The following is a 21,833-nucleotide window of genomic DNA, read 5'->3' as shown; positions in this document are numbered from 1 at the left end:
GGATGCAGCCACTTTCCGGCTGTCGCCATTGCTTGAGTCCTGCTCTTATCACAGCTGTTGCAGAAGGAATAATAGAGACGCAAAGATGCAGAAGTAATCTTATCAGAGATTCTGAACTGAACCAACATTAGATTAGTGACCCACGCGAAGATCTATGGGAGGAAGTAAGACGCGACATTGGATTAGTGACCCACGCGCAGATCCGTAGGATGATGTTGTATGCTTTAGTCTCTGTTGGTGATCAAGATACATACACTGCATGTGCAGTAACCAGAAAGGTTCCTTCTAGACACCAAGATGGAAAATTGTGTTTTAAGCACCTGTTGACGTGATTGAGTATTCGAAATCGAGCAGCCTTTTGTCCACAAGAAGACCTGTGGGAATCCTACAACCCCTTTGTCTTCTCCTTGGCTGAACCTGCCACCCACAGCTGATTCTCTGAGTATCAGTCTGTTCCAGGCTGGGTCCTGCCATAGCCTAACTCTGAGATCTTCTTGTGTGAGTATATAAATTAACGGAGTGCGAAACTAGTCTTTCGTCAAAGGCAGGTTAGACCCTCAGTGCTTAGATAAATTGTGTTCTATTTGGTTTTCAATTGGAAACGATTTCCACAGGCTTAAGCAACAGAACAAATCACTAGAGAATGGGGCACCAGGCTCTCTGTAGATTACTCACTAGGTGGGGTTGGGTATTATTTTTAATCTTTGTTTGTCCCCAAAGCTCTGTCTCCTTGGTCCCTTCAGCGCCTCCAATATCATTGGTCAGCTAAGTGCATCCCAACCCCTGTCGCGCTGCCCCCTTGGCATACTCCCTATCCCCTATCTCGTTCTCTATGCTTGTTCATGCATCCATCCATCCATCCATACGTACATATATACCCCTCTGCCCCCTTTTGGACGTCTATACCCCCTTGGCCTCGTTTGGACACCCACACTCGCTCTCCATAAGTCAGCCCCATTAAGTCTGACCCAGTGCACCCTCCACTCACCTAGTCCATTCGGCATGTCCCTGCAGCATGACTTCATTCCCTTAGTCTGCCCACACCCCTTGGGAGCACTAGTACTCTTTGGTCCCCTTGGGGCACCCCCCACCCACTCTATCCTCTTGGTGTGCTGCCACACCTTGGTCTGTGTGGAGTGGCCGCACCTTCTCTGCCATTCACTGTGCTCCCACCCATCAGTCCTCTTGGATACCCTCTGTCCCCTCTTCCTCCTAGGTGTGCCCTCCCTCCCATATATGTTTTGTACCCTCTTGTAGTCTGCTTCCTGCAGGATATATCATTTGGCGAGAACTCACAATCTCAGCCATCGTACTCCTAACCCAGACTGAGTGGGGAAAATCAGTTTGAAAGTCTGGAAGAGTGGCCTAAGAGGCATGTTGATTGCATTGGACGCAGTCCAGTTGGAAGACCGAGATACTTTGTTGACGCTCAAAGTATTCTTGGTTGTATTGCAGTCTCTTCCAGCGGTACATGGCGACAGTCGCTGTAGCCTTGGTCGTTGCAAGCTGTGCCTGCTTTCCCCAGTGTTGTCCAACAGTGTGTGCCTCTCTCACAGTTCTTCATCCATTACACTATTCAGTTATGTATCCAGTAACACCGTACCCTCACACACCATGGTGGTCGTAATGCACGACATAAACTCTTCCCACATAGGCTCAGAACAAGGGCAACATATTTACTACCATACACATTACACGGTGTGCTGTGCTACGCATGTAGGCACGTGCTTGGACGCCCACATAGGGGTAGTAAGCACTGTATAAATGGTGTAATATAATGCAAAACATTATTCCTCCCATTAAGCATCAATTGGAGAGGAATTGTGAAGAGAGGAATCCATGTGCTTGTAAAGAGTATGGGGTAAGTGTAAGCTCTCCTGCAGGACATTTGTGCCACCTGAGCTTGGAGTGGAGAACGAGACCCTTAGGTACGGAAACGCACTCTTTTAAGATGTTTCTCATGGTTTGTAGGGTCACCTCAAAGCCCTGGTTGCTTAGTAATCTTGAATGTATCACACATGCTGGTCACCACCTTCCCTGCCCGAGCCAGCATTTGTGGGAGGCCAGATTGTGCTGTGCATTGTGACCCTTTCTCTGATGATGGGTGGATGGTATGTTCAAGCTGTGAGATCTTTAGTAGGGATATGTAGCGTGGACAGACACTCCGCCGCTGTTTATTCTTCTTAATCAATATATTAACTTGGACTCCGTCAATTTAGAAGTTATATTCAAGTTCTACAAATATTCTTCAAATGGAAGGTACACCAGAAAATAACTTCAATGTAGAAAATTTCAGTCCTCAATCTTCTTTTTTTTTTTCTTCAAAATTATTGCACGTGAATTCAAATCAGCCTACGCGTTTCGTTCCTGTCACACTAGGAACTTCATCAGGGCTTAATGTATATTATAGTGTGTTCACAATGTTTTCCAGTGTTATGCGCTGTATCATCATGAGGCAATCACCAGATATACGGGGTTAAATTCATCTCGTAGGGTACATTGAGACCATATCAAGCTCCAGCTCGAGATCTGGAGTGGTGGGCTGCAGAGATCCGTCTCAACATAGGATACAGCATCAAGTTCTACAAATGTGCTGACCGGTTGGAGTTCTCCATGTTTTAAACTGTTAGCTCTATGAATGTGACGGTGGATGCCGCAGACAGTGGGTTATGGGAGGTGGTGACAGAAGTGCGGGTAGTGAGGACTTGGAGAGCCTGGGGTAGTCTGGTCTCTGAACCTCCCTTGTTGTCTCCTCTCCTGGTGTTTGGCTGCTGTGAAATGCTCCGTGCCCTGATAGTCTGAAATGTACAAAAATGGCTTTTTAGACTTTCCATTGGCTGGGCACTTCTTGGAGAATGTTTACTTTGTGTCTCTGTATAAAACTGTTCCTGGCTCGACAGCCTTACCTGGCAGAATGTGTGCCCTCTTTATCTTGGCAAATGCCAGATCAAATCGGCCGCATGCACCTTTAGTATTTTTAGAAAACTACACCTATTGCTTGTTGAGTCTCAGAAAAGCTCTGCAAATTTGGGTTTATGGGGCTGCCTACAGAATACTTGTCCTACTGACAGCTGAAGTTGATTGCGCCTTGATGCATGGGGGACTATGCCGCCTTAAGGCATCCCATCCTTATAGAGAAGTCTCTATAGCCTGCACTCTTGATGAAGGTGGCTTCTTTTGACATTGTGGCTATGTCTGCTCGCTTGGGCTTTTTTCACCAGTTGCCACTTGCAATAGTCCATATCTTTGTTACCTGGTTGCCTGTTACCCATGTTTCCAATCATATCAGTGGAGTAAGTTAGTAGTTTGAAGTGGTAAAACCATGCTCAACAAAGTCTTGCTGTCTACCATACCCCTCCAGCCCCCTTCATCAAAAGCACCCACCTGTCCAAGCCTCCCCTAGGTAGGAGTTTCTACCCTGGCATGGACGTCTGGTGGGAAGGAGCAACCCCTATCAAGTGGGTATGGGTGGTTGTGCTAGTCACATGCTGGCTTATGGGGTTTGGTGCAGGAGATGGGTTAGTCCGTGGTACTCTTGTCTTCTTTTGGTGACCGTAAATGGTTGTTCAGTATGTCAGTGTCTTCCCTTTCTCCATGTGGGCTAGTTGAGTGTTTTTTGCTTCTTTCGGATGTCGGTGACTGTCTCCATTATTCAGCAGTGTGTAGTTGAAATGGCTTTAGGGTTCTTCCTCTCGGGTGAAAGAGCTAGGCTTTACTTTTGGAAATACTATTCGACTTTCTGTTCCTCAATACCTTTTTCATGCATGGGGCACTTGCAGTCTTCTAGCCTTGAATTAATCTGTCTTCTGTTTCAAAAGCCCCAACTTGGCCCTTAAACCTGATTTCAGCTACTTGATATGAAAATTGTTTCTCAGCACGTTTGGAAAGGTGTTGGTTAGAAAAGGCTTGATGGTATAAACCATAACTTGAATTGGTTGTGTTGCATCCTCTTTCCCCAACACCTTGGCCTCTGTTGTCATTTCGACATATGTGAAAGATGTCCTCTTTCGTCCCTCACACTAAGGAGATGAGAATCCCTGCACTAGCCTTTCCTCAAGCTATGCTTGTTGTGAGTTTGGAGGATCGGAAAGTGTAGGATGGACAAGAAGGTTGCTCTGATGTGGGAAGATTCTCAGTCTGTCTTGCTACGTGTTGTTTGTTGTGAGTTTGGCATAGGTGAAGGTGGGCGGCAGAGGGAGAAGCTTGTTCTGTCTTGCGAAGGGAATCCTAGAGGGTAGGGTGCTGGGCCAGCCTCGGTACATAGAATGGGTCAGTTGTGTCTGCGTCATAGTTCAGGTTGGGTGAGATATCCGTTATTTTATGTAGATATTTTGCCTGCTGCGGATGGTCTTTTGCCGAAGAGCTTGGGCTGCCGCTTTGTACGCTGTTCGCATGTTCATGGTGTAGAGTGAGAAGGTGCTGGGTCCTTCTTGGTGTATAGTTAGTGTGTCACTGGGTGTTATATTACAAGGGACTTCTAAAGCGCACGTTCAACGGACAGTTTCTTGGCGCTGTTTGGGGGGGTGTAATTTGCAGGTCTGTCATTGATGCGAAGTTAGAGGCTCGGGGATGGCATCTGGTTGTTTGGAAAGGTAAATTGGACTAATATTGTTGAACGCCAAAATGTTTATTTTTATATTTCTGTGCTCTGAACTCCTTTCCTCCATGGCAGACGTTGATGATCTTCTAATAATGAGCTGCTAACCCCAGTATCTATATTGTTTCTATTACTCAGCATCTCGGAGTAGATTATTAGGCATGCTTTATTGAGGTTGGGACTCGAAGATCTGCCCACACTCCGCCCACAGTTTTCATTGGCTTGTGTCATTGTCCACTGTAAACTTTGACTGTTCATTGGTCAAAAGGCTTAGTAGTCCCTCCTTGGTACCGCCTTGTCTCATTTTGTAACCTCCCTTGGCAACACCCCCTGTTACATGTGTTGTTTTTCAGTAGGCTTTAATTACAGACTCCGAGCACTATTTTCTCAAATAGCTTTGTCCTGCCTGCAGGCAGGACACGCTCTCACCTAACGCCTTTTATATTTTTATAGCACGCATTTGCAGTGTAAAAGGTCTCGCATTTGCATGATTTTAAGCTATTGTAAGTGACAATGCCTTTAATTTACCCATTTTAAAAATAACACATAAATAAAAAGGCATTGTCATTTACAATGCCAATAGCTCAAACTCGAATAAATGCGAGACCTAATGCATTGTAAATGCTTGTTTTTGGCGCCTTTGTTTTGTGGTTAGTTAATTATAATGTGAAGCTTTCAGTAATTTACAGAAATCTTTCACTCAGGTGAGCAGAGTGTGCTGTGCTGTGCAAGTTGGGATTCCAGCTAAAGCAGTAATCCGCCCCACAAACGAGAAATGATACTTACTGAACAGGATGCTCAGCAGGCCCCCGGACATCACTAGGAGCCCCACCAGCAGGTCGGCCACCGCAAGCGACATCAGGAAGTAGTTGGTGGCGTTCTGCAGCTTTTTCTCCAGCGACACGGCCAAGATAACCAGGATATTGCCCCCGATCGTGGGGATGATGATCATAAGGATCAGCAGTGCGGCCCATTGCTTCTCCGGAAGCTGGTCCTGGGTCTTGGTTGAGGCGTTCTGCAGCATCACCGTGTACGGCATCTCTGTGAGCTGGAGGATGTACCGGGAAAGGTGGCCTGACTGGGACATTTCCGTGGACATGAGAGCTCTGCCTGGCTCTCGCGTCCGGAGCAAAGCCATTGAAAGGTCCGCATGGTCAACAAGTAATCCCGGCATAGACTTGGGTCAGATATCCTCTTTGTGGAAACCGCTTCGCAAACCAAAAGCCTCCTTCATCTTAGCAGGGGGTGAGGCTGCTCTTTTCCTGGTTCACTGTTGGTGTTCTCTGTGGCTCTGCACATGGACGCCCAGAGGATCTCTCGCCGCCTGGTGGTGAATGTTTAGTGTTTATGCTCCTGCTGGCGCTGAGAAGGTGGGAGTAGAAACCGCCATCTTGGGGTGGTCTTCAGCCGTGGAGCTTGCAGCATGGCGAGGGCGAGTCCCCCTAGAAATAAAGGTGGCAGATTGTCACATAACGTTTCAAGATTCACTGATTAGAAAGTATCCCCTGTTGACCCTGTGCTGCTTCTGAGCCCCCCAAGATTGGGATTCTGCTTCCTTCAATTCCCTTTGGTGGTACTAGAAGACCTTGTGTAGCCTAGTCTATGCGCTTATGCAGTGAACCTCTGCTCGAGCCCCTTCCTGGCCACCGGTGCATCTCTGCTCAAGCCCCTTCCTGGCCACCGGTGCACCTCTGCTCGAGCCCCTTCCTGGTCAGTAGATAACCTCACTCAAGCCCTTTCCTGGTCAGCGGTGCCCTCACCCCTGTGGCTGATCCTCCAGCACAGCAGTGCCAAGTGGTAGAGCTGTGGCCCTTCTTGGGCCCAACTGTGCCAGGGCAGCCCCTGCTCCTTGAGATGGCCCCCCTTGAGTCTACTCCAAGGCTTCCTGGCCTGTTGCAGTCAAGGACGGCAGCCTAGGGCTTCACCACAATCCAGGCCCTTTTAGGTAGACCGGGTGGGCTCCGATCTGCAGACCAGCCTCTGGGACGCTGATCTCCTACGGAGGAATCCGAGTAAATAGCCCTTGAAGGACCCCGAGAGTGTCTGCTCTTCTTTGGGGCCTTCCCTCGGACATTATTTCTACGGCTTACAGCACAACTTTAAGGTAGCCTGTGAATATGTCCCTTTTATTTTCAAACATTTTATATTTTCATATTTTCAACATTTACCACTGACTGTTGCATTGTTACTTTAGTAAATATCCCTCGCACGCGCCCCTTAACCTGAGGCTATCCAGGGGTGCGCCTGGGGTCGGAGCTCTCTCGCAGACTAGCGTTTAAACGCCCCGAGTCCTGGCTGAAGCAAGCTTTACACAGCATGTACCTCGGCGCGATGCACGGGCGGGTGAAGTGTTTATAAATAAAGCCCGGGTGCGGGATCCGCGGCTCCACCTGGGCCGAAAGCCCGGATTAAAGGCGGAGCGGTGCGCTGAAAGCACTCACGGGAATGAAAGGAAGTAAATTCCCCTGTGGGGAGTAAATCTCCGAGGGTATCCGCGTGCAGGATGGGCGAGGGCGCGTCGGCAACAGTGTGGGATTGTAAGGAAAGCAGGCACTGGGCCCTCCACTCCCAGGAGTCATTCCGACCCCCTGCACTTTGGGGGGGTGAGAGGGACCCGTCTCCCTAAGGACTGTACTGGGGAGGACCCCACCCGGCCACGCTGTACTGTTGGCACAGTGCAGCAGTCCAGGGAGCAGGGACTGGCATCGCCCCTTACAAGGCAGACTCTGCCACCCGGACCCGTGAAGTGCCCTCCTGGGGGTCTTTAGAGAACCGCTGCAGAGGTCCAGGGGCGCGGTGGCCTCCCGGGGGTCACACGCGGAGATCTTCGCCACAGTGCGTTGGGGGCGGCTGTGCAAGAATCGTCATCGCAATCTCAGAACGAGTGAGAGAGAGCGCGAACACTCCTTTCTTTCTCGCTCCCTCGCGTTCTCACTCTTTTTCTTTCTCTCTCGGCATCCTACTTAGTGTTTCTCTTTTTCTGCCTCACTTTTTTTTTCCTTTAACTTTCTCTCTCCCTCTTTCCTCTCTTTCCCCTCTCTTTCCCCTCTCTTTCCCCTCTCTCCCTCTCTTTTCTCTCTCCCTCTTTCCCTCTCTTTCCTCTCTCTCTCTCCCTCTTTCCTCTCTCTCTCCCTCTCTTTCCTCTCTCTCTCCCTCTCTTTCCTCTCTCTCTCCCTCTCTTTCCTCACTCTCTCCCTCTCTTTCCTCTCCTCCCTCTCTTTCCTCTCTCTCCCTCTCTTTCCTCTCTCTCTCCCTCTCTTTCCTCTCTCTCTCCCTCTCTTTCCTCTCTCTCTCCCTCTCTTTCCTCTCTTTCACCTCTCACCTCTCTTTCCTCTCTCTCCCTCTCTTTCCTCTCTCTCCATCCCTCTCTTTCTGTTCATGTCCAGAGGAGGCCCTGTTGCGCGGTGGAGGGGTGTCCGTGTGTCTGCGCCATGGCACGTGCTGACGTGAGAAGGGGGAGAGGGGAGGCGCTAGCACCAGACACCAGCAGGCGCTGGGGCAGGGGTGTACAGGGGGTACGCGGACTGAGTGTACGTCAGACGTGAGAGGAGGCTGCTCCCCGCACCGCAGACCTGCAGATGAGCATCCGCATGGGTGGAGGAGGAAAGGGGCTCGATATATGGCCGCGCGTGCCCTTCCACTCACATTTATTAACGCCCATTCACAGTGTCCGGTTTGTAAAACGTGGTTCCGGGAAGGTTCATCTGGGTACGCGCATGCGCGACCCCCTGGAAGGCTGCCTCACACTCCTGCATGTGCCAGGCTCCAGGGATTCCCAGGTCGAGAAGCCAAGACTCCCAGCCAGGGCTGGCCCTAGAACTGGTTGCGCACGGTGCAACCGTCCTTTTTGGCACCCCATCCCCCATTTCCTCTTTCTCCATGAATTCCCTCACTCCTACTCACCAACAATGCACCTCATCTCTCTATAGCACCTTTCTGACGAACATTTCATTTTTTTATAGCGCTACTCCCAGTTTACTCGTACTCGGTTCTGTGATCTGCATGGTACACGTTCTTTGTTGCAGGCACATTAACCCTCTGCGCTGTGTGGGTGGCAGGAGTGCCCATGTGAGTGCACGGTGAGCGATGCGACAGTGTGAGAGTAGGGTAAGAGGAGTAACTGCAGGGTGAGTGAGGTGACCATATGAATTTGGGTGCAGATGTAAGTGCAGAGTGGGACGAATGAATGCATGGTTAGTGATGGGCTTGTTTGAGTGAGATAGCAGAGTGAGCAGTGAGGGGGACAGGTGAGTGAAGTGTTCCATGAGTGCATGGTGAGTAGTGTGCTCATGACTGCAGGGTGAGGTACAGGGTGAACAGCGCAAGTGCATTGTGAGTGCAGAGTGATCACTGTGAGTGCAGGGTGAGCGGGTGAATGGTGTGAGTGCATGGTTGTGATCGCTGTGAGTGCAGGGTGAGCGGGTGAATGGTGCAAGTGCATGGTTGTGATCGCTGTGAGTGCAGGGTGAGCGGGTGAATGGTGAGAGTGCCTGGTTGTGATCGCTGTGAGTGCAGGGTGAGCGGGTGAATGGTGCGAGTGCATGGTTGTGATCGCTGTGAGTGCACTGTGATCGCTGTGAGTGCAAGGTGAGCGGGTGAATGGTGCGAGTGCATGGTTGTGATCGCTGTGAGTGCACTGTGATCGCTGTGAGTGCAAGGTGAGCGGGTGAATGGTGCGAGTGCATGGTTGTGATCGCTGTGAGTGCACTGTGATCGCTGTGAGTGCAAGGTGAGCGGGTGAATGGTGCGAGTGCATGGTTGTGATCGCTGTGAGTGCACTGTGATCGCTGTGAGTGCAGGGTGAGTGTAAAAGTGAAGGGCGAGAATGAGGAGTGAGTGTCTGAATGCAGGGTTCATTCCCAGACACTTGAAGTAACTCAGCATGTTATTGACGGTGGCGTAGGGTTTCAGATAGAAGTTGAACTATTGCTATTATGGCATTAATCGGGGATCGAGGGTGGAGGAAATAATGTGCTGACCCTGCAACAAACTTCCAGTCTTATGATTAGTGCTGCCAGCTCATTATTTTGATGTCCCAGACGGTACAAAAATAAGCAGTCACCTGAAGCCCTTTAAACTCTATGGGCGTGGCGCGCATGGTGTGCGCCATTTGCAGGGCACCTGCAGTGAACCAGTGGTAATCAGAGGTTTGCCGTTAATTACTTGCGGTTACCACAGGTTTACGGTTAATTACTTGCAATTAACCAATGGACACCACAGCGTTGTGGTTATTACTTGCAGTTAACTGTTAATCTGACTGGTATAAAGTGGAGTTGAATGAAATAGTGTGCAGTGTTTATAAAATTCGACACGCACACGTGCATCACGCGTGGTGTGCGTGTGGATTAATGAACGTGCCGGGTTATTGCGAAGTGAGTTTCATGGGTCAGTCCTACCTGCTTGTTCGGGTCATTACGGAGGATTTGGGGGGCGGGTTTGAGGGTCGCCTCTCGTTCTTGGTCCACAACAGTGGACTGCCCTCCCATGCCATCTTAGATCTCCTGGTTCAGGAGCACCTTAACCCCTTCCTCTCCCCCTGAATGCCCGCTGTGTTTCTGGGTATCTGATGTCCTGTCACCTTGGTGTCTCCCAGGGCAGGGCGCTTTACAGCATCTTAATTTATGATGAGCACGGATGTCTCTCTACCTGGAGTAGTTAGAGAACGTGCGAATGAGCGCACAATTCAGATTATGGTGCTGTGATCTTATGCTGTTTTAGGATATTTACATCTATGCTGGGAACGCGTGCCATACTCTACTTGGTGACAAACTGGCCCTCGCCTGGCTTTGCGCCCCCCTCGTCGCCACCGTGGTATCCCTGCACTAGAGACTCCTTACATGGAGACGAGGAAGTGGCCCTTTCTGCAGCCTTTGTCCGTCTCACCGGTTGACACTGGGGTCTGTGGAAGCCAGACCCCTGGGGGCACCCCTACCTGCCCTCCCACCGGGTGGTGGGTGTCTGCAGCCTTTGTCCGTCTCAGCGGGTGGCACTGGGGTCTGTGGAAGCCAGACCCCTGGGGGCACCTCTGCCTGCCCTCCCACCGGGTGGTGGGTGTCAGCAACCTTTGTCCGTCTCACCGGGTGGCACTGGGGTCTGTGGAAGCCAGAGGTGCCCCCTCACTCCCCGAGGGCACCCCCGCCTGTCCTCCCACAGGGTGGAGCGTTGTCAGCAACCTATGTCCACCGCATTGGAAGGCTTCGGGGTACCGCTAAAGCCAGAGGTGCTGCGTGGGGGTGATTAATACGTGGCTTGAGGCGTCCCGACTCCCACAAATTAGCCATTTTCACCGCAGATTTCGAATTCGATTATACATATCAAAGATATCTATTTCTCACAGTTTACCTGAAAATTTATTGACGAATGTGTGAATTTGTTCAGCCTCTGATCTTGTGTGCCAAACACAACTTATGTGTCCTGGATAACTTTTCCTGTCCCATTGTAAATGTTTTCAAACTGTGAGGAATACATATCTTTGTGCATAATTGAGCTACCGATAGGAGCACCCTGCGACCCCCCCCCCCCCCCTCCCCCAGCGGTGGGTTTCAGGGAAGCAGACGGATGCAAGGGCGGTACCTTGTCTGTAGCCTTCGCGCGCCTCCAGGTCCCGCAGGGTGGCACCATTCAGGACGGCACCATTCAGGACAGCCCTTGCCCAGGTCCCGCAGGGTGGCACTATTCAGGACAGCCCTTACCCAGGTCCCGCAGAGTGGCACTATTCAGGACAGCCCATGCCCAGGTCCCGCAGGGTGGCACTGTTCAGGACAGCCCTTTCCCAGGTCCTGCAGGGTGGCACTATTCAGGACAGCCTTTTCCCAGGTCCCGCCGGGTGTCACTGTTCAGGACAGCCCTTTCCCAGGTCCCGCCGGGTGGCACTATTCAGGACAGCCCTTACCCAAGTCCTGCAGGGTGGCACTATTCAGGACAGCCCTTGACCAGGTCCTGCAGGGTGGCACTATTCAGGACCGCACTTGCCCAGGTCCTGCAGGGTGGCACTGTTCAGGACAGCCCTTTCCCAGGTCCCGCCGGGTGGCACTATTCAGGACAGCCCTTACCCAAGTCCTGCAGGGTGGCACTATTCAGGACAGCCTTTTCCCAGGTCCCGCCGGGTGTCACTGTTCAGGACAGCCCTTTCCCAGGTCCCGCCGGGTGGCACTATTCAGGACAGCCCTTACCCAAGTCCTGCAGGGTGGCACTATTCAGGACAGCCCTTGACCAGGTCCTGCAGGGTGGCACTATTCAGGACAGCCCTTGCCCAGGTCCTGCAGGGTGGCACTGTTCAGGACAGCCCTTGCCCAGGTCCTGCAGGGTGGCACTATTCAGGACAGCCCTTGCCCTGGTCCCGCAGAGTGGCACTTTTCAGGACAGCCCATGCCCAGATCCCGCAGGGTAGCACTATTCAGGACAGCCCTTGCCCAGGTCCTGCAGGGTGGTACTATTCAGGACAGCCCTTGACCAGGTCCTGCAGGGTGGCACTATTTCGGACAGCCCTTGCCCAGGTCCCGCATGGTGGCACTATTCAGGACAGCCCTTGCCCAGGTCCCGCAGGGTAGCACTAATCAGGACAGCCCTTGCCCAGGTCCCGCAGGGTGGCACTATCAGAACCGCTCTTGCCCGAGTCCAGCAGGGTGGCACTTTTCAGGACAGTCCATGCCCAGGTTTAGCTGGGTGGCTCTATTCAGGGTAGGGGTAGTTAAGAAGCGTACCTTGCTCGTGACTGGTCAGGTCGTGCTGCCGGAGGGCAGCTGTCCGTCCATCTCGAGTATTCCTCTGCTTCTCGCGTCCTCCTGTTTGAAGCCAGTGTGTTTGCCCCCACTTGTGGGCTGGTCCCTCCCCTTTGGTGCCCGTCCTGAACCGTCAGCCAAGTTAGCGTTTGCTCCTCCTCCCCATGGGGGCTGTGCCTTTATTTCCCTTTTCTGGAAGAGTGCCAGGTGAACAAGCATGAAAAGCGAGCGTCAGTTTGGGATAAAAAGGCAGCGGAGGGCGCTGGGAGGAAGCCTGCTCCGGCGATGAGGGGTCGTCAACGAGCCCTGGTGGTGAGGGGCTCATCGGGTGTGACTGGACGGAGCGGTAGGTGCTGGTCTCTGAGCCCTCGCGGGGATGTGCTATTCTACTTATCTTGGTGGCGAGTCCACATCTGGCGTATTCTTGTATTGCTCTGCTTCTGGCTTGTCCTAGCTGTCAGTGGCGCCCCTGGCAGTCGGGTCCCTCTGGCTTGTCCTGGGTGTGAGGGCTCCTCTGGCTTGTCCTGGGTGCGAGGGCTCCTCTGGCTTGTCCTGGGTGCGAGGGCTCCTCTGGCTTGTCCTGGGTGCGAGGGCTCCTCTGGCTTGTCCTGGGTGCGAGGGCTCCTCTGGCTTGTCCTGGGTGCGAGGGCTCCTCTGGCTTGTCCTGGGTGCGAGGGCTCCTCTGGCTTGTCCTGGGTGCGAGGGCTCCTCTGGCTTGTCCTGGGTGCGAGGGCTCCTCTGGCTTGTCTTGGGTGCGAGGGCCCCTCTGGCTTGTCTTGGGTGCGAGGGCCCCTCTGGCTTGTCCTGCCAGCGAGGGCCCCTCTGGCTTGTCCTGCCAGCGAGGGCCCCTCTGGCTTGTCCTGCCAGCGAGGGCCCCTCTGGCTTGTCCTGCCAGCGAGGGCCCCTCTGGCTTGTCCTGCCAGCGAGGGCCCCTCTGGCTTGTCCTGCCAGCGAGGGCCCCTCTGGCTTGTCCTGCCAGCGAGGGCCCCTCTGGCTTGTCCTGCCAGCGAGGGCCCCTCTGGCTTGTCCTGCCAGCGAGGGCCCCTCTGGCTTGTCCTGCCAGCGAGGGCCCCTCTGGCTTGTCCTGCCAGCGAGGGCCCCTCTGGCTTGTCCTGCCAGCGAGGGCCCCTCTGGCTTGTCCTGCCAGCGAGGGCCCCTCTGGCTTGTCCTGCCAGCGAGGGCCCCTCTGGCTTGTCCTGCCAGCGAGGGCCCCTCTGGCTTGTCCTGCCAGCGAGGGCTCCTCTGGCTTGTCCTGCCAGCGAGGGCCCCTCTGGCTTGTCCTGGTTGCGAGTGCTCCTCTGGCTTGTCCTGCCAGCGAGGGCCCCTCTGGCTTGTCCTGGGTGCGAGGGCCCCTCTGGCTTGTCCTGGGTGCGAGGGCCCCTCTGGCTTGTCCTGGGTGCGAGGGCCCCTCTGGCTTGTCCTGGGTGCGAGGGCCCCTCTGGCTTGTCCTGGGTGCGAGGGCCCCTCTGGCTTGTCCTGGGTGCGAGGGCTCCTCTGGCTTGTCCTGCCAGCGAGGGCTTCTCCGGCTTGTCCTTGCAGTGAGGGCTCCTCCACAGTGCTGAGTTGGCTCCCGGGGCCTGCGCCGTGCCTTTCCCGCTGCGATGGCTCTGTACACTGGCTGCGCTCAGCCCCCTCCATCGGGACCGCCACCCGCCTCTACCCCCGCTGGCTCGCACCAAACCCGGACTGAGGAGTCCTTGGACACTGGGCTGTGCACTCTCGGTGTGGGACTTTCATCGATCCCGGGATGGTGGGCTCTGCACCCCAACTGCTCTTCTTTGGTGCTCACTGCTGCCCCCTGGGAGTGGGGTGCCTCACTGCTGCCCCCTGGGAGTGGGGTGCCTCACTGCTGCCCCCTGGGAGTGGGGTGCCTCACTGGTGCCCCCTGGGTGTGAGGTGCCTCACTGTTGCCCCCTGCGAGTGGGGTGCCTCACTGCTGCCCCCTGGGAGTGGGGTGCCTCACTGTTGCCCTCTGGGAGTGGGGTGCCTCACTGTTGCCCCCTGGGAGTGGGGTGCTTCACTGGTGCCCCCTGCGAGTGGGGTGCTTCACTGGTGCCCCCTGCGAGTGGGGTGCCTCACTGGTGCCCCCTGGGGTGTGGGGTGCCTCACTGTTGCCCCCTGGGGTGTGGGGTGCCTCACTGTTGCCCCCTGGGGTGTGGGGTGCCTCACTGTTGCCCCCTGGGGTGTGGGGTGCCTCACTGTTGCCCCCTGGGGTGTGGGGTGCCTCACTGTTGCCCCCTGGCTGTGGGGTGCCTCACTGCTGCCCCCTGGCTGTGGGGTGCCTCACTGTTGCCCCCTGGCTGTGGGGTGCCTCACTGTTGCCCCCTGGCTGTGGGTTGCCTCACTGTTGCCCCCTGGCTGTGGGGTGCCTCACTGTTGCCCCCTGGCTGTGGGGTGCCTCACTGTTGCCCCCTGGCTGTGGGGTGCCTCACTGTTGCCCCCTGGCTGTGGGGTGCCTCACTGGTGCCCCCTGGCTGTGGGGTGCCTCACTGGTGCCCCCTGGCTGTGGGGTGCCTCACTGCTGCCCCCAGGGAGTGGGGTGCCTCACTGGTGCCCCCTGGGTGTGAGGTGCTTCACTGGTGCTCCCTGGGAGTGGGGTGCCTCACTGGTGCCCCCTGGGTGTGAGGTGCCTCACTGGTGCCCCCTGGGAGTGGGGTGCCTCACTGGTGCCCCCTGGGAGTGGGGTGCCTTACTGGTGCCCCCTGGGAGTGGGGTGCCTCACTGGTGCCCCCTGGGAGTGGGGTGCCTCACTGGAGCTCCCTGGGAGTGGGCTGCCTCACTGCTGCCCCCTGGGAGTGGGGTGCCTCACTGCTGCCCCCTGGGAGTGGGGTGCCTCACTGCTGCCCCCTGGGAGTGGGGTGCCTCACTGTTGCCCCCTGGGAGTTGGGTGCCTCACTGTTGCCCCCTGGGAGTTGGGTGCCTCACTGTTGCCCCCTGGCTGTGGGGCGCCTCACTGCTGCCCTCTGGCTGTGGGGCGCTTCACTGCTCCTGAACCCCAGGACTGACGTGTGCCTAGGCACCGCGCTCTGCATGGTCCCTCTCTAGCGGTGGGATACTTCGCCTCTCCTGGACTGTGAGCTCTTAACTGCTGCTGCCTGTGTGTGCCCCCCCCTTTCTTTTCAGAAGGGTCATGTCCTCGTCCTCCGGGCTCACTCGAGGAATGGCCATATTTTAAATCCCCTGTAACATCCCTGCGCACCTGGTCTGTGGTTACTGACTGCATACATGACTCTTGGGTACATGTCCCCTCCTGCCCTGTGGGGTCGGGGTAGGGGAGGGGGGGTTCTGCCAGCCCAGCGCTGTGAGATCAGTGCTCGGTGACATGACCCTTTTACATTTTGCTTTTGCACCCGGCAGCCAGAACCAGTAAAGCATTGAACAGGCACTTTTTGGGGGTATTTTTGCGTTTGGGATGTGAAATCTTGGTTGAAATACCAGTATCATCTGTATTTAGGCTGCTTGTAAGACATTAGGGATCCTTGGCCCTGGGCCCACAGTCGCCCAGTTTGGTGCAGTGGAGACGCCTGGCCTTAGAAGCCACAGCCCTTCTCCGTGCAGGGGGTCCTTAGGAAACCCCCCAGAGAGTGGGTGTGGTCTCGAGTAGGAGTTCAGTTTTCTTTCCAGTGATTTCTGTAGTGTCAGGCGTCTTGTGATCGGCCACACAGACCCTCGGGGAGTTGGTGTATGTTTGGGCTGTAGGAGTGCGGGTTTCCTGTGAGTTGTGGAATGTAGTCGGTCCCTTGTGCTTTCCTAGAGCCCCTGTAGGAGTACATGTGTGTTCGGGCTGTAGGAGAGCGGGTTTGCTGTGAGTGGTGGAAGCGTTGTCGGTCCTTTGGGCCTTCCTAGAGCCCCTGTAGGAGTAGGCGTGTGTTCGGGCTGTAGGAGTACAGGTTTCCTGTGAGCAGTGGAGGTGTAGTCAGTCCCTTGTGCTTTCCTAGAGCCCCTGTAGGAGTTGTGTTTGGGCTGTAGGAGAGCGGGTTTCCAGTGGGTGGTGGAGGCGAAGTCTGTCCCTTGGGCCTTCCCAGAGCCCCTGTAGGAGTCAGTGTGTGTTCGGGCTGTAGGAGTGCAGGTTTCCTGTGAGTGGTGGAGGCGTAGTCGGTCCCTTGTGCCGTCCTAGAACCCCTGTAGGAATTGGTGTGTGTCTGGCTGTAGGAGTGCGGGTTTAATGTGAGTGGTGGAGGCATAGTCGGTCCCTTGTGCCTTCCTAGAGCCCCCCTGTAGAAGTTGATGTGTGTTCGGGCTGTAGGAGTGCGGGTTTCCTGTGAGTGGTGGAGACGTAGTCGGTCCCTTGGGCCTTCCTAGAGCCCCAGTAGGAGATGGTGTGTGTTCGGGCTGTAGGAGTGCGGGTTTCCTATGAGTGGTGGAGGCGGCCGGTCCCTTGTGCCTTCCTAGAGCCCCCCTGTAGGAGTTTATGTGTGTTCGGGCTGTAGGAGTGCGGGTTTCCTGTGAGTGGTGGAGGCGTAGTCGGCCCCTGTAGGAGTTGGTGTGTGTTCGGGCTGTAGGAGTGCGGGTTTCCTGTGAGTTGTGGAGGTATAGTCGGTCCCTTGGGCCTTCCTAGAGCCCCTGTAGAAGGTGACTTGTAGCTGTGCTGTAGGAGTGCGGGTTTCCTGTGAGTAGTGGAGACGTCGCCTGTCCCTTCAGGATTTCCTAGAGCCCCTGTAGGAGTTTGCGTAGCTTCGGGCTGTAGGAGTGTGGGTTTCCTGTGAGTAGTGGAGGAGTAGTCGGTCCCTAGGGCTTTCATACCTCGGTCCGCAGCTCTGGGATAACCTCCTGGAATCTCTGCAAAACTGCTCTTCTCTCTCTGTGTTTCACAAGGGATTGAAGACTTGGCTGTTTTAATCTAAGGGCTGGATTCACTCTACTTGGGCCTTACCCCAGCCCGGGTAGCTGAGTGCTTTATAAGATGTAATAATAATAGGTCGAACTTTGATGGTCAATGTCTGCAATGGAAGAGACCAAGCCTAGTGTGGGCAGGTGAAGGGATAACCCAAGGCTCTTTGATCTCACTAACTCTAGGACAATGTTAATTAGTGCCAGAGAGGCACAGCTTTCATCGGGAGGATCAAGAAATCAAGGACGGGAGGAAAAGCCTTTTTCATATCTGGCTCCCTCCTTGTGGAACCAACTTCCCACAGCTTTAAGGCAATGCCCAGACCATATGAAATTTAGTAAGGCTCTGAAACAGCCCTTTTCTAGACCGGTCTCCTTGTGACAGCTCCCCTGTGTAAGTCTGCAAGCGCTGAGATACCCCATCCGGGGGTGATTCAAGCGCTATATAAACACACATATCAAATCATTGCGTTGTTTAATCCAAGCTCGTGTTTGCTTTCCCCCCCTCTGCCCAGGTGGAGCTTTGTTTTCATGTTATGTTTGCAGCAAGGTGCCTTACTAGTGACGTCGTTGGTGGTTACATATGTCATCAGTGATGTCATTGCTGATTTCCTTTGTGTTGTCCTGTATGAGGTCTTAAGCAGTGGTAGACCAGTAGGAGTTTAAGGGTGGCAGTACCCTAAATGGAGCATTTCAAGTATTTTTACATTTTAGATTGTATACACCATATGGTCAGCCTTTACTGGACCTCACCTATGCATTTTCAGTGAAACGTAAGGCCTCGTTACGACTTTCGCATTACTTATGGTCACGAACAGTAAAGATTGTGGAGATACAGGGCTCGTTTTTACTCCATGAATCAATAACCAGTCTTACATTGCATAAGTGTGTGCACATTTGTCCCTATGCAGCAACACACACATCAATAAATATTTTCACCCCTACGTCTCTCCACGAGACTGAGCATCTGCTTGACTGCTCAGTGAAAATCAAAGTGAGTGTACTGCACTTTTTAGTTTGAAGCAGAAAAGACTTCTTGTAGGAATTCTGAAAGCTTACATGGGAATGCATTCTATCCATTGCTCATCATGCATTGGCTATGTGGTTTGTAACTCACATTTTCTGGCTTTCTATTTGCTGGCTTTGATTTAAGTGCATGCCTTTGTCCCGCATATGGGGAAAAGCTTGTTCACCATCCTTTGTATTATTCCACGAGTCCTCACTTTCTCTAGACAGACGTTCATATCTTGCCACATTTGCTGTGCACTCAAAGGCAGAGTTCAAATGTTATGCTCTGTCTTTTGAGGGAGCTTGGTGTTTATTTTTCTGTCTCTGACTTCAAAGTGAGAGTATTTATGTGACAATATTGCCAGGTGCTGGGAAAGAAAAGGATTTTTCCTAGCACACAGCAAAAATTAAATGTCTAAATGAACTGTGCAAATAATTCAGAATATATCAGAATTAGGAAAGCACAAATTAAGCAAATTCTTTTTGTAATTTTAAATGTGGTGGAAACAAATGTTTTAATCCGATCAAAACTAGGTGATGCCATTTCCACACATTATCATTTGTGCGCTCTGTGCAGATGCAATGGTCATTGTAATTGAAAATGTGTTTGTAATAGCTGTTTGCTACCACACCATGCACACTCCCCTCTATGCCTCTCCACTCTACGACATCTGGCACCACACTCCACTTCATTCTACCACTCTAGGCCACTCTTCGACACTCCACTCACACTCCACTCTTCAACATCCCATAACCCTATGACATGACACTCTGACACTCTTCTCTGTTGAGCAACACTACACTAAATGCCACTGTCCTCTGCTCTGACACAACACACTATGCTACTCTCCTACGACTCTCCACTGCGACACACTGCCTCTCTCCTCTACAGCACTACACTCTACGACACTGTCACTCTCCTCTGCTCTACAACACAACACTCTCCTCTGCTCAATGACCCCCCGTGACTCTCCCCTCTACGACTCTCCCCTCTACGACTCTCCCCTCTACGACTCTCCCCTCTACGACTCTCCCCTCTACGACTCTCCCCTCTACGACTCTCCCCTCTACGACTCTCCCCTCTACGACTCTCCCCTCTACGACTCTCCCCTCTACGACTCTCCCCTCTACGACTCTCCCCTCTACGACTCTCCCCTCTACGACTCTCCCCTCTACGACTCTCCCCTCTACGACTCTCCCCTCTACGACTCTCCCCTCTACGACTCTCCCCTCTACGACTCTCCCCTCTACGACTCTCCCCTCTACGACTCTCCCCTCTACGACTCTCCCCTCTACGACTCTCCCCTCTACGACTCTCCCCTCTACGACTCTCCCCTCTACAACTCTCCCCTCTACAACTTTCCCCTCTGACACTATGCCAATCTGCTCTGACACTCCATGACACACTATGCTACTGTTCTAAAACACTCCACTCTGCGCCCCTCCCCACTTTGCGCCCCTCTGCCATTCACACGCCACTCTGCCATTTTACACCACTTCAAGCTATGCCACTCACCACAACTCTACGCCCCTCCAATCTGACACTCTACGCTATGACACTCTCCCCTTCACCACTCTCCGCTATGACACTCTCCCCTTCACCACCCTCCGCTATGACACTCTCCCCTTCACCACCCTCCGCTATGACACTCTCCCCTTCTCCACCCTCCGCTATGACACTCTCCCCTTCTCCACCCTCCGCTATGACACTCTCCCCTTCACCACCCTCCGCTATGACACTCTCCCCTTCACCACCCTCCGCTATGACACTCTCCCCTTCATCACCCTCCGCTATGACACTCTCCTCTTCACCACCCTCGGCTATGACACTCTCCTCTTCACCACCCTCCGCTAAGACACTCTCCCCTTCACCACCCTCCGCTATGACACTCTCCCCTTCACCACCCTCCGCTATGACACTCTCCCCTTCTCCACCCTCCGCTATGACACTCTCCCTTTCACCACCCTCCGCTATGACACTCTCCCCTTCTCCACCCTCCGCTATGACACTCTCCCTTTCACCACCCTCCGCTATGACACTCTCCCCTTCTCCACCCTCCGCTATGACACAACTCTTCGTCACTCTAATCTACACCCCTCCAATCGCCTCCACCCTATGACGCGCTACAACACTCTACACCCCTCACTGTACTCCACAGTGGAGGTCCTTCTTTCCTCAAGTTTGGGTGCCCAGTATTCTAAAACCGTATTTAAGCGGAATTATACACCGGAGAAGCTGTTTGGATGGTGCAAACGCTGCAGGTGTGTGGAGGGCCCTGCTCATTTAATACATGTTTTGTGGATGCGAGAAACTTCTGCCTCAAACAAGAGATTGAAACATATTTGAGGAAGATATTTGGGAGAGAGATCCCACTTATTGCATCCATGATGCTTCTCGGATATGATAATCATAAGGGTCAAGATTCGACTCAGATTTATTTTTATGACAGTAGCCCGTTTGTCAGTCGCAACAGCATGGAAACGTGCGGGGGAGGGGGGGACAAATTTAGGAAGACTCTGAAAACAGAGGTGTGGTTTTGTTTGGAGCGAAGGGCTGTGCTGTGAGTAGAAGGCAGTTCTGTCATCGACTGTAAGTGCATGTTTTCTTGATGGCTGTGATGAGGCATATTATACATCGACTGAGGACCAAGGTTTTAAAACAGTCTATCATTTATCATCAGTCCGACTGAGCTGAAGACTAGAGTCAAAGAGGACATGCCTAGAGAACATGTCTCTGGCTGTCCTTGTTTGTGACCCTGTTTAACCTAAAGAAGCTTTTTTGGTTTTAAAGCTGCGTATCTGATAGAGACATCTAGCCGCAGATTCCCTAACTTAGAATATCCCCAGGCGTCAGACTGGATCCAGATTTTTTTTTGCAGCAACACCTCTGCGTGCCGGGGTACGGTGCCACACGAACCCGCCCTGACGTCGTCCAAGTACGTGACGTCAGTGAGGTCATATAAGTCCCTCCCGGCGTGCTGACGTCAGTTTCCTTCTTTTCCGCGTGCAACACGGATCTGGAGTAAGCGGTTCCTCTGGCCTGTTTTCAGGCTCGTTTTCGATGCTTCGCGTCTGGAACAGTGTGCGATGCCTTCGGGCTTTAAATCTTGTACTTCCTGTTCGCGGCAAATGTCCGCGACGGACCCACATCTTATCTGTATGTGGTGTCTGGGCGAGCACCACGACTCCACGGACTGCGACGCCTGCCAACACCTCAACCTGAAGTCCCGGCGGGAGCGCCAGATGAAGCTTCTTTCGGCACGGCTGTCCCGGTCGGAGTCGTCTCGTCCCCCGGCCTCTTCAACGCCGGCAGGCCCCTCTTCTTTCCAGTTCCGCCGTCGATCGCCCTCTGGGGCCCTGGGCCATCGTTCACCACTATTGGTAAGTCGCAGCGCATTTCGCCGAGGTCCTCGACCTCACTTTCATCTGTTGTCAGGGGCACTGTTTCCCGGAACATTCCGGACGTACGCCCTTGACAGTCGTCCCTCCTCTATCCGCCCTATCAGGGTGCAGGAACAGCTCTGGCCCAGATGGTGGCCTATGCCGCGGCTCTGCAGGCCTCCCTTGGGTCCTCGCCCCTCTCTGGAGCGTCCTCGGGGCCTCCGCTACTTGCGGGGTCCCCGACTGACTCACCGGTGGGTTCGCCACCAGCGCCAAATGAGCCATTGCCCTCCAGG

At 53.8% G+C, this 21,833-nt stretch overlaps 2 protein-coding genes across 2 annotated transcripts in view; one reads left to right on the top strand and one right to left on the bottom strand.

Annotated features, from left to right (window-relative positions):
• HTR2B (5-hydroxytryptamine receptor 2B) overlaps positions 1 to 12,415 on the bottom strand; it is a 37,827-nt gene extending 25,412 nt beyond the window's left edge. The window contains exons 1-2 of the mRNA XM_085634065.1: positions 12,301 to 12,415; positions 5,384 to 6,039 (exon numbers count right to left, since the gene is read on the bottom strand). Coding sequence (XP_085490191.1) covers positions 5,384 to 5,771 — 388 coding nt within the window. The 5' untranslated portion in view covers positions 5,772 to 6,039; positions 12,301 to 12,415. The remainder of the gene's footprint in view (positions 1 to 5,383; positions 6,040 to 12,300) is intronic.
• Positions 1 to 21,833, top strand: part of PSMD1 (proteasome 26S subunit, non-ATPase 1) — a 386,750-nt gene that overhangs the window by 153,723 nt on the left and 211,194 nt on the right. The window lies entirely within an intron of this gene.

Source organism: Triturus cristatus, chromosome 11 (assembly GCF_964204655.1).
Source record: "Triturus cristatus chromosome 11, aTriCri1.1, whole genome shotgun sequence".
Classification (NCBI taxonomy): Eukaryota; Metazoa; Chordata; class Amphibia; order Caudata; family Salamandridae; genus Triturus; species Triturus cristatus.
This window is presented reverse-complemented; position numbering and strand designations above follow the sequence as displayed.